We start from the raw sequence: 19980 nt of genomic DNA on the forward strand, positions 1-19980 counted from the left end.
GAATGCCTCCTTGGCGAAGCAAGGAAAGGAATTCACACACCACAGCGAAGAACGGCTTTATATGGGCAGGCAGTCAACTATGTGAGGGGCGTGGTGATTTCCGCAGCAGCCGCGGGGAGGCGTGATGATGCAAGACGCAACCGCCTGCGGGGAGGCGTGATGATGCAAGACGCAACCGCCTGCTATGGCCGTATACAGTATAAGAAAAAGGTTCCAGTTATGACCGTTACGCTTTGAATTTCGAAATGAAACCTGCCTAACTTTTGTAAGTAAGCTGTAAGGAATGAGCCTGCCAAATTTCAGCCTTCCACCTACACGGGAAGTTGGAGAATTAGTGATGAGTGAGTCAGTCAGTCAGTGAGTGAGTGAATCAGTCAGTGAGGGCTTTGCCTTTTATTATTATAGATATATATTAGTGCAAGTCATATCCAAGACTGTCAGCTTACAATGCCAAAAACAAGTTTACTGGTAGTAGTTGGGGAGGCAGGGTTGCCCCCTTTTGACACAATCTGGGAAGCAATAATTTCCTGTACTTAAAGCTGTCAAATAAAAACTCTGTGCAAGAAAACTTTTATTTTTAACTAATTTGTTTCTAGGAACTGGGGACAATCGTTATCTTTGTCATACACTGTACACTAATACAGTATAAAGACAACAGATCTTTACCTATGAACTATGCAAGGTCAGATGGCATTGATCTGCACATTCCATTATCCACAGTGAATTGCATCACAACCACAGGAGGGAGGGGAAAAAAAAAAATAAAAAAAACACACATGGACAACACAAATTGAAATAAGTTAAATGGAAGGAAGTACTTTACAGACAGTAAGAAGTAGGGATGGGCACGGTTTAAATTCCTTGGAATTGCTTGCCATTTTTGCAAACGATTCCCCTGTCGATTCCAGTCGCCTCGAATGACGTCACCGCGTTGCGTAGCGTCATTTACCCAGCCGGAAACATGGCGCCTAAGCGGCACAAATGCTCAAAAGTTTGGTTATACTTTACGAGAAAGGATGACAACAGGGCAACTTGCAATACTTGCAAAGTAGATATTTAATCAAAGGGAGGAAACACTACAAATATGCAAAAGCGTTTGCACACAAAACACGCGATAACCTTAAATGAATGTTGTGTTTTTGATCCGCTCCGGACTAGTGAATCTCAACCCAGCAGCAGCGGTAACGTTTGCAGGTCCTCTCCCGTTAATACGGCAGGTAACTAATCAACTAACATTGCATATTATGTTAGCGCGATTTGCCTTATTGCAAAACCTGCTATTATTGTGCATTGCATTTAGATGACCATGACGAGAGAGACAGACAGAGTCTGGCTGTCTCAGATGCTGGCAGTTCTCGCTGCAGTCTACCGGTAGCTTCTCCTTTCAGAGGCGGGGAAAAGTAAAATGACACAGGCCAGGATAGACGGATGTCACCGAGCAGTGACTAAGTTTGTGGTAAAAGGCTTGCACCCATTTGCCACAGTAGATGCCCCCAATTTTCGGTAAGTGAATGTGTTTAATTGTATGCTAAGTCAGGGAATGTCAAATTTGCGTGTTCTCCTCTTACCAGATGTTTCATCCGTTTCCATTTCTGAGCTGAAACATGTGTTGAAGGCAGCCGTCACTGCAGATGGATGGGCAAGTTTTAGGCAAGATCATTACCTCACAGTAACGCTGCATTATGTCAGGAATGGCCAGGCTCAAGAAAAAGTCCTCAAAACCAAACCAGTGTACCAAGCACAGACAGGGACATCTGTAGCAGAGGAGACTGATGAGATCTTGGAGGAGTATGGTATCAAAGACAAGGTTGTGGCAGCCACTGTTCATAATGCGGCCAACATGGATGTAGCTGTCAAAATAGTTGATGGTTGCAGAATTGCACTGTGCACAGTTCCATTGGACTTGAGTTGATTGTATTTGTTGCTGGCTGATGTAGTTTTATTTTTGAGTGCTCAGCTCATATATACTTTTAAAAAGGAGAGTGTAAATGTTACTGGACATTCTTGTGTAATTGCCACAGAATAATTTATGTTATACTTTGTTATTGCTACAGAAGAATATTTATTTTATTATTATTTTACATTTACACATTTTTTTCTGGGGACCCCATGGCACCCCATCGAGGAGCCGTAGGCTGTGGATCTCTTAAGATCTCACTGTTGGGTTTGTAAGGTCATGCTACTCCTAAATTTCTATCTTGTTCAAAGATAAGATATAAAACAAAGTTCTAAGTTAATCGACCTGTGTGTTCTCCTTTTTAAAAAATAAGAATCGATAAAGAATCGAAATTGTTAAACAGAATCGAAAATTGAATCGGAATCGTGAAAATCTTATCAATTCCCATCCCTAGTAAGAAGCAGAATTCAAAACAACAATTAACTTTTAAAGTTCAAAACCCCCACCCAAGAAATATTTTTTATCTAACAAACTACATAATCACACACCTGGCTCCTTGCAGCACCATGGTTACAGCTGTTGCTGCATGGATCTGGTGTTCTGGGATGGAGTCCTGCGCTTGGACAATTGCAAACTCCACACTGCTATCCATAGTGTCTGCATGGATTTTCACATTCCAAATATTTTCTGATTAGGTTAAGTGTAAACTTTAAAACTGGCCCTAAGTGACTGTGGGTGAGTGCATTACTGAGCCTTGCAATGGACTACCGCCCTATCTAGGGACAGTTCATGCCTTGTACATGATGGGATTGGGATGGGCTGTTGTCTTCGTCCTATACAGTAGAATAGTAAAATGTGTTAACTTGCTGTAATATCACAAGAAAATGCACCTCAATACATAATATGCTTCTCACAACTCCCCCCCCCCACCTTCTTTAAATTTAGTAACCAAAATGCTTATGATGTGCTTTGAATAAATGTTTAGTACAGCAGTATCTGGCAGACATCTTACATACCGAGTGTAGGAAAGGCGCTATATTGCCCCTGACCCGACACAGATTCACTCGGAGGCACGTATAAAAACAAACTTTTATTTTTCCTTTAGCTGGAGGGCACATCTTCCCCGTAATCCCTCCAGCCACAACACAGTCCCAATCACAGTACACTAAGCACCATTACAAAACACTTTCTTCTACCACCACTCCTCACCAAGCTTTCCCCTCCTTCCACCAGACTCTGGCTTCTGAGTGGTGGTCACTGGCTCCCTTTATTGGGTACACGGAAGTGCTCCCGGTGCTTGATTGCCAATATCTGGCTGCACTTCCAGGTATGGCGAGACCAATGCCGAAAAAGGGGCCACCAGCTCCTGCTGTAGCAGCCCCTGTGGAACCCAACAGGGCTACACAGAACTCCAACTCCCATGAAACCCTGGGGGAGTCCGAGGCACCGCTGCAACCCAGGGAGGCAGCCATCTAGCATCCAGGGGGAGATACTGGGTTTCCCACCCTTGTCCCCCTGATATATGTGGTGAAGGGGCGTCCCGGCCAGGCATGGGCCCCAGCCATCCATCACACGAGGTAAGACAATTTGTATTTTCTATTAAGAAAATATTAAAATACACAATTTGTTTGTTAATAGTGCCGAGAATAGTGAGGACTTACATGTTGGTCACACATGCAAGTAAGAATTTCACTGTATGTTTGACAATATTTAAATACTGCTACTACAACCACCACCACCAAAAGCAAAAGGAACCAAATGCCCCCTGCATACATTGCACTACATTCACAAACTGAAAATGACTTGGTTCACTTTTTTGTGTTGCATAGCACAAAGCCTCACTTCTCAGCTGGGTGACACACACCATCATTTTCACATGGTAGATTGTAATCAAAACAATTTTACTAAACTGAACTTGTATGCTGTTAAATTTATATATTGGTACATTATGGTGTATTGTGCGTGCCTACTGAAAAACCCGATAGTATTTTAATTATACCTTCACATACTTTGTAACTGGCTAAGATGTGACCCAGGAATTCTGGAGCTGAACAGCAGCAGTGCTAAATAACTCTGCCACACAAGTTCTAAATGTTTTCAATACATTCAGACATACTCTATGGAAGTGTGTATTAAGTATAGAACATGATCAAGGTTTAAAAAGCAAATTAGACTGGAAAGGTGGTAATTTTTTTTTTTTTTTACTCCCCCATAACAAACTAGAAGGAAAAGAATGGCAAAGCAGTTTGTGACCACATCTTTACCATACATGAAGGTAGTAAGGGCAGTATTTTATGAGTCAATACCAATATCAAGTAGTGTTTATCTAAAGCTTACTGTATTTAACATTCTCAGGGTTTATCCATCCATCCATTATCCAACCCGCTATATCCTAACTACAGGGTCATGGGAGTCTGCTGGAGCCAATCCTAGCCAACACAGGGCACAAGACAGGAAACAAACCCCGGGCAGGGCGCCAGCCCACCGCAGGGCACGCACACACATACACATACACACACACTCCAAGCACACACTAGGGACAATTTAGAATCGCCAATGCACCTAATCTGCAGGTCTTTGGACTGTGTGAGGAAACTGGAGTACCCGGAGGAAACCCACGCAGACACGGGGAGAACATGCAAACTCCATGCAGGGAGGACCCGCGAACCCAGGTCTCCCAACTGCGAGGCAGCAGCGCTACCCACTGCGCCATTCTCAGGGTTTAGTGGTCTCTAAATGAATATAGCTTTATTTGGAAAATTGAGGGGGTGCACAATTTTCTACTTCTATTATTGATAATACGTTAGCTCCGAGTTGGGTTCCTCAAGTTTTAAGCTGCAAAAGTTTGCTGTAAATTTACTTACCAGATTCTTGCAACAACTTGAAAACACAGCTGGTCGTCTTGTTAGAAATGGCAGCTTTCCCTTCCATTTGGTCCTTTCGAGCCGCATTTCCAGCAGTAATCTGGTCCTTAGACTGTACCAGCACAAGACCTTGGCAGTCTGGTAACTCGTAAATCTCTTTTGTTTTACCTTCACTAAGTTTCTTTCCCAGTTTTAATTCTATGAGAAGCACAAATATACTTAATTAGAGAAGCTTGTATCAACTGTAAAATAAAACACACACAGGTATGCCAAAATTCTGAGAACATGCTGTTTCTTGCATAAGCTATGCAGCAAGAAATATTTTGTTTTGAAATAGAAGAAACAAGCCTAACTATTTAATATTGAAAGGAAAAATGGTGCACCAAAAAGATCTAATTATTACCATTTCTGTCACTGATGTAGAGCAAAATTGAAGCAGAGCACATTTCTAAGAACAGTGTTTTATGAATGATTAGAAAATTGCATTAACCAGTACAAGAACCAAAACATAATTCACATCCTCTGAAATGAATAAACCTTGCTAGTTCCAGTATGGATGGGGTGAATATTTTATTCAAAGAGTGAGTTGTGTGCTTTTCCCATGATTTTTATGGTAATGGCACTTTGAAAGATGGCGTGAATGGATCAAGTATAAATTGTTTTCCCCATAACGTACCAACACAAAAAGGCACTCTTCCTCAGAACTATATTCTATGTTTTATTAAGCACTGTCATAGAGAAGTGTAAAACCAGGGGATACTTTGTAAAATAATGTAACCACACAACAGCATGTGCCTAATGTGAATGAAACTGAACAACTAAGAATGTGGAAATGAAAGGGATGGTAGTTGCTGTATGTATATATTTGATATTTATAGTATCTCAAAAAAGCGAGTACACCCCTCACTTTTTGTAAATATTTTATTACATCTTTTCATGGGACAACACTGAAGATATGACACTTTGATACAATGTAAAGTAGTCACACTGAGGGGTCAGCAAATTTACACTGTCTTGTATAACAGTGTAAATTTGCTGACCCCTCAATATGACTACTTTACATTGTATCAAAGTGTCATATCTTCAGTGTTGTCCCATGAAAAGATGTAATAAAATATTTACAAAAAGTGAGGGGTGTACTCGCTTTTTTGAGATACTATAAATATAAAAAAAAAAAAAAAAAAATCACAGGAGGATGAACATCTGCAGGAGTCAAGCATCATTCCCAAGTTATGTCTAGCAGTTAAACCAAGTTATTCAACATTAAAGCCATCTATACACCTTGTCACATGCATTAAGATTGGGATACACAAATTAGCTAACTGTGCTGAATGCCACTGGGGAACCTATATTTGTAAGCTCAGTCCTTCAGTAAATAACCAGAGCTCATGATGATAGGGGAGAATGGGAATATGGACTAAAAGCATGTCAAAAGCTTTGGCTAAGTACAATGTCCATAAAACTGCTGCTTCAGCACAGACTCACTGGTCAAACTTCTAATCACCTCTACCATCATGTAAGCAAGAGCCCGAGGCACTTCAGCTGCTCCACCTTGGGCAGCTGCTTACTCTTTACCTGAAATGAACATGTGACATTTTACTAGGAAAGCGAGCAAAGGACGATATATTTAGAAGTACTACAACACCTCTCCATGTCACAGTCAGGAAGGCACAGTAACTGGATTATAAAAAAAAAAAAAAAAAATGTATGCAAAGAACTGCAAGAGAAGTACACTCTGATCAGTATAAATTAATAGAATAAGGAAATGTCAGATATATTCCAAGATTTTTATTTCAGAGAAGACAGGAGTTTTGAGGTAGTTACATATATTCACTAATCATGGTGCCAGAAAGTGTCAACATGTTGCACATTGATTAGCACATACAAGCAAGAATTTCCTTGTACTCTGAACAAATGACAATATTAACCCCATGAACCTATACTTCCTATAGTACGTTCCAATCTTATCACACTTAGTGCTGAACTCTCCCAAACATGAAAAGAAGAGGAGACAAGGTGAACCCTTGTCAAAGTCCAATACTCATACAGAGAAAACTCAGCTTAACAGAAAGTACATGGGGACTGCAAGGTGTGCAGCAAAAAAGTCCTTGAATCCAATATTCCTGAATGACCTACCACAAGACACTATGGCATGCATGGTCTTTGATACAATTGTATGAATTATGGATGGTGGTAAAAATTAACCACAGATACAAAAAGATCAACTCAGACTCCATATATGGATGCACAATGGTGATCCATCTCTTTGCCCATTTATATAGATGTTTTAGGAATTTGGCAATCCTATCTACATGTGCTCCATGGACTTCGAAAACATTTTTATGACTTGGTACAAGCATATACAGTGGTGTGAAAAACTATTTGCTCCCTTCCTGATTTCTTATTCTTTTGCATGTTTGTCACACAAAATGTTTCTGATCATCAAACACATTTAACCATTAGTCAAATATAACACAAGTAAACACAAAATGCAGTTTGTAAATGGTGGTTTTTATTATTTAGGGAGAAAAAAAAATCCAAACCTACATGGCCCTGTGTGAAAAAGTAATTGCCCCCTGAACCTAATAACTGGTTGGGCCACCCTTAGCAGCAATAACTGCAATCAAGCGTTTGCGATAACTTGCAATGAGTCTTTTACAGCGCTCTGGAGGATTTTGGCCCACTCATCTTTGCAAAATTGTTGTAATTCAGCTTTATTTGAAGGTTTTCTAGCATGAACCGCCTTTTTAAGGTCATGCCATAGCATCTCAATTGGATTCAGGTCAGGACTTTGACTAGGCCACTCCAAAGTCTTCATTTTGTTTTTCTTCAGCCATTCAGAGGTGGATTTGCTGGTGTGTTTTGGGTCATTGTCCTGTTGCAGCACCCAAGATCACTTCAGCTTGAGTTGACGAACAGATGGCCGGACATTCTCCTTCAGGATTTTTTGGTAGACAGTAGAATTCATGGTTCCATCTATCACAGCAAGCCTTCCAGGTCCTGAAGCAGCAAAACAACCCCAGACCATCACACTACCACCACCATATTTTACTGTTGGTATGATGTTCTTTTTCTGAAATGCTGTGTTCCTTTTACGCCAGATGTAACGGGACATTTGCCTTCCAAAAAGTTCAACTTTTGACTCATCAGTCCACAAGGTATTTTCCCAAAAGTCTTGGCAATCATTGAGATGTTTCTTAGCAAAATTGAGACGAGCCCTAATGTTCTTTTTGCTTAACAGTGGTTTGCGTCTTGGAAATCTGCCATGCAGGCCGTTTTTGCCCAGTCTCTTTCTTATGGTGGAGTCGTGGACACTGACCTTAATTGAGGCAAGTGAGGCCTGCAGTTCTTTAGACGTTGTCCTGGGGTCTTTTGTGACCTCTCGGATGAGTCGTCTCTGCGCTCTTGGGGTAATTTTGGTCGGCCGGCTACTCCTGGGAAGGTTCACCACTGTTCCATGTTTTTGCCATTTGTGGATAATGGCTCTCACTGTGGTTCGCTGGAGTCCCAAAGCTTTAGAAATGGCTTTATAACCTTTACCAGACTGATAGATCTCAATTACTGCTGTTCTCATTTGTTCCTGAATTTCTTTGGATCTTGGCATGATGTCTAGCTTTTGAGGTGCTTTTGGTCTACTTCTCTGTGTCAGGCAGCTCCTATTTAAGTGATTTCTTGATTGAAACAGGTGTGGCAGTAATCAGGCCTGGGGGTGGCTACGGAAATTGAACTCAGGTGTGATACACCACAGTTAGGTTATTTTTTAACAAGGGGGCAATTACTTTTTCACACAGGGCCATGTAGGTTTGGATTTTTTTTCTCCCTAAATAATAAAAACCATCATTTAAAAACTGCATTTTGTGTTTACTTGTGTTATATTTGACTAATGGTTAAATGTGTTTGATGATTTGAAACATTTTGTGTGACAAACATGCAAAAGAATAAGAAATCAGGAAGGGGGCAAATAGTTTTTCACACCACTGTATTGACAATGTTTAAAGCAACTGTAATCATCCATCCAAAAATAAAAAAGTCAGTGTAGAAGTTTACATATAAACAAACTGATGACCCACACAGTGCAAAACTGTGCAGAGAAAAATGAAGGCAATACAACACTTAAAAGGCACTGCAGTACTTCCCTAGTATCTTCTACAAAGGCTTGTCCTATACAGAGGTACTTGTCTCATATATTAATCACGGCACAATTAATGTCATCTTTGGCTGTAAGTGAAGAAACCAGAAACCAGGAACAAAAAAAAAAGACTACTTTGGTCTGGTTGATGGTGTTGGTGGAAATGGGAAGAAGCGTGCTTCACTTAACAGATACAAGCTGTCAAACATGAATCCCCAAGTAAAAGACAAACTATCACCCTACGTGAATTAATATGGATAACAGGTGTGGGGGTGCCTTTTTACTGGCAATTTAAAAGGAACAGTAAACCTATTAAAATAATAAAGTTTACAAAAAATGACGAGAGGGAAAGATACCTGCTATATATTCAAGATAATTCCTGTTTTCTACAAATAATGATTTTAATATTACTTAATATTTAGCTTATTATTTGACAAACGCCTTATCTATGGCTGCATGCAACATACTGTTAGAAACAATTGGTTACATTTATTTTGTCAGCTCTTGCAGAACGGGCTGGTGAAGCGACTTGCTCATTGTCAGTGTCAGTAGCAGGACTTGAAACCGCAACCCAAATGTTTTTGGGGCCCACACTAGCTCCCTTTAATTCTAGGGGGTAAACTCGATCCATTTTCTATCCCACATTAGCTAGTTTACAGTTGAAGGTGCCCACTACCTTTTTGCAGAGTTGCACTGGGCAAAGGGCTAGAACTAGGCATGAACGGGCCGCCAACTTATCGCTGGGCACAGTCGCGGGCACGGCAACAATATCTTATTCAGGTTAGCATCAAAAATAGCCTAAAATGTGTGGATTTTAAGTTATCCGAAAAAAAATCAACTTGTACGCGGTAGACGGTAAAAACTCTAAATGGACAAACTCCAAGGGTCAACGCTTAGGATGCGCCCAAAATGATGCAGCCTCGCAGCGGAAGTAAAGCAAGTGTACGTGCTAATCTAAAAAGTTTTTACTCCATTTTTATAAAAATACGAACCGTGTACAGAGTCCATTTCTTCGGTCAGTCGCTGTACCTGCAAAATAAAAAAACAACGTGAGCTGAATATTAATTCCTTGCCTGTCACCCTTCCCCCTTCAAATTTCGTAATAACGCACTCAGTTCATCCATCACCTCGGGCAAAACGTAATCGCAACCCTACACATCAATTTCTCTTTAGTAAAAGCACTTACCTGTAAAATCAGAGTAAAAAATACACAAGTGCCTGATAGACGAACCCGAACTAAACGGACTGCAAAAAGTTTTCAAAAGCCTTTCTTTTAAACTCAAATCTCGTCGATACCTCGTGACGCACTATGCCCGTTCGCTCCACGTGAGGCGGTAGTCCGAAAGAAATGTACACGAGACTTACTTACATGCATACATACAGAAATGAATGCATGTATAAGCACATGCAGAATTGCACACTTACGTTATTAACAATAATAAAAATGCTACATTTTCTTTACTGTATGCACATCGTTTTCTGTTAAATAAATTTCTGCAAGCTATTCAACAGGTCTGCTGAGGCGTGTACCAATGTACGTGTTAACTTTTCTACATATGTTAATTTGATAAATAAATACAAAGTAAAGACCCACCACGTTTCTGCTGCAGTTTTACGTCTCCAAAGCACTACTGAAACGTGTTAAAATAAATTAGTTAATCAGCTTTTTATTATTATTCATGGTTTAGTCTCCCCCACGCAACAAATGGTTTAGTCCATTGAGCTCTCTTACTGTGGCACTAAGCAACACGTGGGTGCTGCTGAAAGTTGCTGCCTGAGGAAGTACAGCTGACTTGGGGTGACAAAAAATATAGCGCACTGGATTTGGGGCTTCTTGACTGCTGTACCGTTCTGACCCCAAACCCCATATTTTAAGGCATGGAGTTCGAGGAGCTCGGGATTCGGGAGGAGTGCGGAGTTTTCGGCTGTGTGGCTGCCGGACAGTGGCCGACCCAGCTCGAAGTGGCACAGGTCATAACTTTGGGGCTGGTAGCCCTACAGCACAGGTAAATAAGGCTAATTGTTATAACAATGTGATGCGTATGAGGCTAGGTCTAAATAGTTTCATATAAATCACTTCATGAATATTAGTTATTTTACCCTTTATGTCTGTTGTATGCAAATAATGTGATGCTGACCGGTAAATGATAAATTGGTGGGACCCCCATTTTCATGCACCGCATTGTTTCCAATAACGCGGGTGTCTGTCGCCTGCCTAAACGGTCAAAATGTTTGTGAGTGCATAATGCCAACCTTTCGGAAATCGAATTGTGCTCTGTTGACTGATCGATCGTAACCAGCTTAATTGGGTTTTCTCTTCGTGTTTGTTAGAAGAAGAGTATTCTTGGATCGGTCGGCCGCAGGTCATCTTTTGGGTATACTGCATTGTTTTACCTGATGGATTTATTTATAATGATGAGGCTGTAGCAGGTTACGTTCAGTGGTAATACTTGAATTCGTAAACGTATAAGTTATAGTAGGCTAGAGGCTGTCATTTGTTTTCCGGAAGCATTGATTGTTTGAAGCAAAAGTGCATTTTATTCAATTGGCGCCCAAGCAGGGTTAAGTGGTAATGGTGATTCGCACAAGCTATAGTAGCAGTAGTAGTACTCTGTAGTAGTGAACGAACAGCCTTGGAAATCTGTAACACTTAGTAAGCGACTGTCGTCTTGTGTGACCTCACAACTACACAATTAGAGTACAACAGTTTCCATTCGAATTTATTTATTCTCAGATGAAGCTGTGGTTGGCACTGCTGCCTTACAGCTCCAGAATCTGATTTGGAATCCTCATCCATGTCACAGTTTGTAAAGAGTCTTCATGTTATGTTCATGTCTGTGTTACCTTTTCTCCATGTGGGCCAGCATTCCTCTCATATTCCAAAATCGTTTGCTTGAGGTTGACTGGTAATTTTAAATTGGCCCTAATGTGAGCGTAAATGTGTACCAATGTAAATGTATGTCTATGTATGAGTGGCCCCTGCGATGGACTGATACTTCATTCAGGGGCTAGTTCCTGTTTTGAGTCTGATGCTGCCAGGAGAGGTTGAATTAAATTAGGAGGGTTTAAGAACATTGTTGGCTTTGGAAAACGCACTGGTTAAATGAATGTCTAAGGATCACACAGAGAGTAGGCAATATTGAACCAGTAACCTTGTGGTCTAAAGTCCAAGGCCTAAAACCCTCAGTCACATTTCCTAGATTAAATCACGGAATAAATACTGAAACAATTAGAAGAGCCTGAAGTTGTCTGGTATGAAGCCAGAATATGAAGTGGTTAACAAAATGTACTCCTATGGTGTATAAGTCAAAAGACAGTGATAGTAGGTAGATTTAATATACCATAGTAAGTATAATAAGGTGAGTCACAAAAAAAAAAAAAAAAACGGTACAGAGAATACATTTGAAATGACGCACAAAGAAAGGTCTGGGGTGAGAGATTTAGAGGACAACAATGGTGAATGAGTGTTCACCAAGGGAGCTTTGAGATCAGCATCATAATTTGTTACACTCCAAACTGTCCAAAAATATGGTAGGCTCAAACAAACAGATGCTTTTAGAAGAGTTCTTTGCAGAAAAAGCAAACAAAGAAATTGTGGTAATTTTCAAAATATATAAACAAAAGTGAAGTTGTGATAATGGCATATGGAAAATAGTGACAACAGAAGTGCATGTTTTCTAATTTTACAGATGTGGCAAGGTCACTTATATATGTCTGTTTATAAACTTGCATTGTGAAAGCAAGTATCTTCAGACAAAAGCATTTTTAACTTATGGGAGATGAGAAATAATAATAATACATTTTGTTTATATAGCACCATTCCCATGTTTTTTACATTTTTATTTCAATCCTTTTACCTGCTGGCAAAATAAAATTATAGATATACTTGTGTCAAGTAACAACATACCTAATAGTAGGTTATAGAAAAAAATGTATAATATTTAGGATGTCCTCATTTAGATTAAATCTCAACTGGTTTTAAAAACAAAATTAAGAAAAATTATGTAAGTAAAGAGCCCTTTTCATGTCTCACCAGAAAATAATGATTGAGGGTGATCAAATTGTACCTTAATGAAAGACTTTTTTGCATTTTGAGTTATTAATCAAATATTTTAAAACATATGTTAGACTTGTAGCATTCTACATATTTTTTTTTACGTTTTTATTTCATGAAAGTGTTTGTTTTTTTCTTACCATGCAATAAGTAATCAATTTGTTTCACTTCATAAAGACGCGCTTTTCATTGTCTTGCATTCCTCAATTTGTTTTCAAAAAGATACAAATGTACAAGTATTTCATTCAAGGACATTAAGATATCTACTTCTCAAGAGACTTGCTTTTATGGTCTTGCCAGTTAATGATTTAAACAAACAGTGACATGTACAATTCTTGTTGCATATTTAACATATCGGTTATCCAGCTGTATGCCCACAATATCCAAAACACTGATAACCACGTAATTTGAAGGAAAATGTGTGTGCAAATGATTCAGAGATCTAAATAGTAAGAATTATGTTGCTTCATAAGTCCTGATAGCTTCTTACATAATAACTGTTTCAGCATCAAGGAAGAATACAGTAAAGATTCTCCAGTTTTTCAGATTATATATTGACATATTGTATGATGTCCAATTCTAGGAATACGTAAGATGTTAATGCTTTTGGCATGCATTTAGCCTTTAAAGGAGAGCAGGAGAAAAAAAAAATCTGTTTTAAATTTGAGTCAGATTATCTTAATACATAATTCACCTGCCTCCTCACTCACTCACTCACTCACGTCCGTCCGAAGCCGAATGCGCAGTCGCCTTCTGCGCAGCTGCCCGAAAAACCTTACGAGACCGACATCCAACCCCAACATCGCGGCAGGCGGCGGATTTACTGCCGCAAAAATTCAAAGAGAAAGGCGACTTTGATTAAAGCTCTAGAGGCCTGAAAGGCAATTTCGACTACAGCTCCAGGCCTAATTATGCATTCTGATTCAATTACGCATTCATTCAATACACCTATATCAGGTTGGTGGTGCTTATACTTATTACTATTCCATATTGTACTGGAACATTCAGCATTCAATATTATGCTATAGGCCTGGAAAATTCATCAACTAACAGTACAACCCTGTACAGTAATGAGTAAAGTGGACTACAATCATTACAAAACAACTTCTTCGTTACTCATCATTTGTTCTTCATACACTGCTGACATAAACTCGTGCCCATTTCATCTTACGTTGTCAAAACAGGCTCTTTGTCTAGTTATGTATAAAAGGGGTAATTGTAATTGCTGCAATCCAGTCGATCACCCTTCCCTTTCCAGATAGGGACAAGAAGTCCCATTTTTCAGTCATTTGGGATGACACCCATCTCCCAGATGGAAGCAATGATGTGATGGTCTGGGTTTCTTTTGCTGGAGGTGAGTTGGTGACTTGCCCAGAGTGTCTGGCATTTTAAAAAGGTGGCTGCTCTGAATCAAAAATTTGAATAAAAGTTTGTACACATAATGATCCCAAATCCCTGCAGTAATACTTAAGCCTGCCTCAATTATTACATAATAACCTGGTCCCAATTATTTAATTAAACTACATTCATTTTATTTAATCATTGAATTCATAATTTTAACATTCAGTGTACATCACCATTTGAATTTGCAGGCCTACTTGCTTCTTTCAGCACAGGCAGAAAGTGAGATAGTACAAGCAAGCACACATCCAGAGGGCAAAAGAATGGTGTTCTGCAAACTGCAAAATGAATTCTGCACATTTGAAACTGTTCTTGCCAAAGCTTAAACATCAACCAGCTACTTTATTTAATGTGGTGTACTAGCTGTGTTACCTGGCTTCATTCAGGAAATTTTCTGAGTCCTCAGTTATAGTGATATTGGTTAATTGATTTATCAGAAATACTATGTAACAAAGAACCGTTCAGTATACAATATCTGCATTGCTTTTCTAACAGGGGCTAATATTAGCTCAATTGAGCTGCTTACTGTTCAGTACACTATACAGTCCTTGGTGGTGCTGGTGTGAAAGTGATTTCAGCAGAACTCTGTATTAAAGGATAGTGGTATTTGGAAGAGTTATGAAACAAATTTAAAATTGATCAATTCAAAGCTAAAAACTGCTAAAATATCTCCGCTTTTCATTAGCATCAAACCTAAAAATTGTACTACATCAGTATTCAGTCATTTTGAATAAATCTCTTCCAACAACAAAAAAAAAAGTTAAAAGTTAATTTATTTTACTCTCTGAAAAGCACTATCCTGTTCTTATTACATTCTGAAAATCATGCTTCATTCTGTTCAGTTGTAGCTTGGCTCCATTGGTTCATTTGCTGTAAATTGATTATTTGCTGATTATTGATTGGTATTACAAACCTAGTGATGATATACAGGTGGACAATAGTGTTGGCTTTTTCAAAAACGTAAGGCTATGCTCTATTTTTTTTTTTTTTTTAAATCAATCAGTTTATATAAGATTTATTGTCACATGTGACACAACCCCGGGTTTGCTGAAGCGATCAAGAATTCTGCACGATATTTTTCCCTGTTTCTAACTGTGCTTGTTTCACCAAGGGGACCACACTCCCCACCACACTTCTAGTTGTGCTTTCAACTAAGTTCAGTGGCTGATGCGAATTCTAGTCCCCAGTTCTGTATTTAGACAAGGTTGCAGATGAGATGAAGGGGAGTGGGGAGTAGTTTAGAATAAATACTTTTCTTACTGGATCAATTGCATGAAATTGACTGCGAACATAGGCACAGTTCCTGGCAAACACTTGCTAAACGTATCTTCTTCATGCTTCGCTGAACTTTGCTCCTTTTAACTTCCCTTCTGCAGGTGGCCTTCATTTGCATAAACTGGTGCACCCCATTTCTCGTGCTATTGCTATCCATGCTTTAAAGAAGCAGGAAATGCAGTGTGTTAGAATGTCCCGATTGCTAGAGCATTGTTAACAACAGATATCAATAACAAAAAAAAAATGTGTTGGCAAATTTTCTTTTTTCTACAACATCAACAAATTTAAATCAAATCCATCAAGACTTTTTTTTTTTTTTTTTAAACCACTAAATAGTGATATATTGAAATATCCTTTCTTACGTCTTGGGCAGTAGGCATGAACTATCATCCCATTAGCTAAATATGAAATAGTGTGATATATAAAATCCTAAGCCTAAAAGTGCAATGATTTTGTGTGACGTTTTTTGTCACACTTTAAATCGGGCTTATTTTAAAACCTACATATATATGTTTGCTATCATTCTTTTCAGAATTTATCGAACTTTAATATGATGTTGTTAGATTTTCAGATTCTTATTCCATTTTTAAATTTATAAACTAAAAAATATCAAGAACACATGTCCCGCGAGACGAGACTTTGTGCCAAAATATTTAACCATGCACGGGGCTGGAAATAAAAGACAAAGAGTAGGACAGCTGCTGTACAGGCTTTTAAATGTTCGAAGCGCCGTGCAAGATGCAGATCACGCACACGGCAGCAGAAGCGGTAATCCAGCAGCTGATTGAGCAAAGAGGAGGTAAAAAAAAAGCTGTATTTGTTTCCCATTGCATCACCATTTAAGAGCGGGATTTGGAGGAGCAACCGCGTCTCCTTGGGGACAACGCGAACGGCAGAGACGTGAAGTGGCTGGCACGTAGCGCAGGCCGGGGGGGCTCTTGGGGGGGTTGGCGAGTGAAGCAAGCAGGGGGGAACCCCCTAGTATATATTGTGTGTGTGTGTGTGTATATATATATACACATACATATATATATGTATGTATATATGTGTGTATGTGTGTTTATATCTTTATATATAATACACTACCGTGGCTGTCCGTTTGTCTGTCCAGGATTTTAATTCACCTGTAGCTCGCAAACAGTTTGACCTATTGACCTGAAATTTGGTACACATATACTATGTGACCTCTACGGTCCACTTTCAGTGATCCCCAAGGTTATAACTCTTTTTTTATTTTATTTTATTGTAGAATGAACTCTCAGTAGTGGCCAGCAGGGTGGCCGTGTGGCGCATGCGTATAGGTGCCGTTCTCATATGTTTCATCATATCTTAAATCATTCTTAAGGCAGATTGAAGATTTAAGTGCCAGCTTCAGTGAAAAATTTAAAGAAAACATACTAAGTAAATGCAACACAAACACTGACTTAATCAGTTCTAACGCGAAAAGATGCTGACGAAAGAAGAGAAGAAGCGGGCCGCTAGGGTGGAGAAAAGAAGAGCTGCTCAGGAAGCAGCAAACGTATCAACCTTTGAGCAAATGAATGCTAAATGTACAGAGAAAGAAAGAGGATGAAAACTAGGAATGCTCAAGTCAAGTGTATTCCCTGCAGTGCGCCGTTACTGGTATGTATATAATATGAGAGGGGTTCCTGCCATCCACCTTATTTTTTCTGCCAATGAGCTATAAGACTGCTCAACATACCATTTATAATGGAAGTTGGAAACTTCAGCCTGTTGCTTTGGTGACTTGACCATATTAAACAAATCCATGACCTTGACTGATCATCCAGCATCCTCTAATGCAATGTTTTTGGATTTTTCTGCACACTCAATATTAGCATTGCTAGCATTTTTCATTTTCTTTTGAGGTGTTATTGAAATTTTCAGTGCCAAAACCATACTGTGAAACATTTTGAAATTCTGTTTGTTAACTAGCAGCCTGACTGTGCAATTTTCGTGGCAGCAAAAAGTTAATGTGGGGAATAGCCTGTGTGAGGAGGACCTCTGAGTGTACGTCAAGCAATGTATGTGAGAGTGAACATACTGCTTGCAGTGGTGCGGCTGAGAAGGCAAGAGTCAGAAACTCTGAGAATTCACGCACAGGAGAGAAAATCAGGACAAGCTGGCCATAAGTTCATAGGTGTATGGTGGAGTATAGCCCACAGTCATTATATTCTGTAATAGATTCTGTTAAGTATTTATATTCTGAAGCTCAGTGTCAATAAATAGTGTTATTCATCAGGTATATATGCATTATAATGTAACCAGACTAGTTACATTATAGTAAAAAAAATAAAAAGGCAATTACTATGAGTTGTGTACATTTTTCTAATGATGTTCCATGTACTATACATAATTCTTTTGATGCTTGAAATGTTTTGTAATACTGTAGAAGATCAAGATTTACCTGAGTGAACTGGCAGGCACTTTGGTTGGAACTGTGGGTGATGGTCTTTGTTGCTGGAATGCAAAGGCCTTCTTCCTCTTGCTTGCAAAGGTTGCTTTTAGATAGAGTTTGACTGTCCACCACACATTCAATTGGCTGTGCTGCATGAACTCTTTTTTTACTTGATGATGGAGATTCTAAAACAAAAAAATATTTCAAGTTGGAACTACTATACTGAAAAAAGTCTATATATTGTAAGTAAATACCTGTTTAGAAGTTCAGTATAATATGCAGTATGTGCTGTATGTGGCCATGGCTAAACAACTTGCTATAAGGCATATGCAACCTATAAGTAGGTTGTAAATTAGCTTATTGGGCTGCAAATAACTTTGTTTTGAAAGTCTATTGTTTAGCAGAAAATATCGGTTGTTCTAAAAAATAAATGTAGTGCCTAACATGTCATTTCTCCTTCAATGAAAATCAATATGAAAATGAGGAATGGATTGATTGGCAATATCCTTGAGTCGTACTCTTTACTTTGACGTTTCAGTTAACATTCATTGTACAGGCAGTATGTTTAGCATCTAATTAATTAAGCATCAGTCATGCTTATTTTTTAAAATAATTCTATGACAATAGCATGACTTTGATTTTAAAAAGTAAAAGTATTGTCCGTGACTGCAATCCTGAAAAGTACCAATATAAAACAGACCGATGGGTATAAAGCATGGATCAAATTGTTAGACTTTGGTATATCAAAGATATAAGATTCAGTTATATGTTGGAAAATTGAGTGCAAGTCAACAAATAACATACAGTTGGTGCTAACTCGGGACGTTTTATTATTGTTAACCATTTTATTATTATGGTTTGCAATTAAAAGACAACCCACCGTGTTCTATAATACCATTGGGTGGAGTTTTTAATTAGAACTGAAACTAATAACTATTAATAATTCAACAGTTGGCTGATTAATGTGATTGATTAATTGGAGGTTTTACACAATGCAATATACTGTAAGAGGGATGATCTTTATCAACTTGAGTATGAAAGAAAGTAGCAAGCATGTTGAAACAAGACTGAGCATATTGTAACATGTCTCAAGGTTACTCATGCACAGTTGTGGCTCAGTGTGAGTCTAACATTCCAAGAGACAGGTTTTGAGGCAAGTCCTTGTGCAAATCATGTCAGAAAATGCTAGATTTGGGGCAATGTTCAGTGATATAATTTCTCATGAAGGAAAGAGAAAAAGCCAAAGAAGATCCACGAACACATCACTGCAGTTTATAGTGAGTCTGTCCCATCGTCCTACAAAGTAAAATTGTCGAGCAAGCAGTTTAAATGGGGTAGAGAGTCCATTGAAGATGACCCTCACACTGGGTGCCCTGTGGAAGCAACTTCCACATACAGTAAATGTGCAAGAAAGTCGAGGATTTCATTTTCTCAGACAGACAAATTAAGGTTTCCCAAATAGCTGAAGAAATGGGCATCTCCGCTGGTACAGTTTGGAAAATAATTCATGAAAATTGGGGCATGTCAGTGCAAGATGGGTTCCAAGAATGCTGACGCCATGTCAGAAGGCCATGAGGCTCCATTGCTGTAAGGAGAACTTGGAGATGCTCCATGTATTTTCTTCATTGCTTGGTGACTGGAGATGAGACTTGGGTCTATCTCAGAGATTCTGAGTCCAAAATGGATTCAATGCAGTAAAAGCATAAGTCGGCCCCCACGCTAAAAAAGTTCAAGTCATGGCAACTGTCTTCTGGGATATTGAAGGAGTTTTGCTTCTGGAGATCATGCCACGCAAGACAACCCTAACTGGGGAGAGTTACGTCAACACAAAGATCACTTTGCCGGAGTCAAACAAGGAGAAAAGACGAGAAAAACTTGCAGCAGGTGTGCTGCTTCTTCACGACAATGCACCAGTTCACATGTCACATCAGTCCCAGGCTGCAATCCAAGAATGTGGGTTTC

The 19980-nt window shown here is 39.1% G+C and overlaps 2 protein-coding genes across 5 annotated transcripts in view; one reads left to right on the forward strand and one right to left on the reverse strand.

Moving 5' to 3' along the window:
- The window catches only part of paics (phosphoribosylaminoimidazole carboxylase, phosphoribosylaminoimidazole succinocarboxamide synthetase), a 78878-nt gene that overhangs the window by 29950 nt on the left and 28948 nt on the right, over nucleotides 1-19980 (reverse strand). For 2 of the 4 annotated variants that reach the window (XM_051927806.1, XM_051927805.1), the window contains exons 8-10: nucleotides 18028-18203; nucleotides 9883-9919; nucleotides 4762-4959 (exon numbers count right to left, since the gene is read on the reverse strand). In XM_051927806.1, the coding sequence (XP_051783766.1) occupies nucleotides 4762-4959; nucleotides 9883-9919; nucleotides 18028-18203 (411 nt within the window). The other 2 variants (XM_028791096.2, XM_028791093.2) reach the window with 2 other exon arrangements.
- Nucleotides 10575-19980, forward strand: part of ppat (phosphoribosyl pyrophosphate amidotransferase) — a 67884-nt gene continuing 58478 nt past the window's right edge. The window contains exon 1 of the mRNA XM_051927815.1: nucleotides 10575-10896. Within this exon, the coding sequence (XP_051783775.1) occupies nucleotides 10769-10896 (128 nt within the window). The 5' untranslated portion in view covers nucleotides 10575-10768. The remainder of the gene's footprint in view (nucleotides 10897-19980) is intronic.

The sequence above is a fragment of the Erpetoichthys calabaricus genome, chromosome 5, assembly GCF_900747795.2.
Source record: "Erpetoichthys calabaricus chromosome 5, fErpCal1.3, whole genome shotgun sequence".
NCBI lineage: Eukaryota > Metazoa > Chordata > Cladistia > Polypteriformes > Polypteridae > Erpetoichthys > Erpetoichthys calabaricus.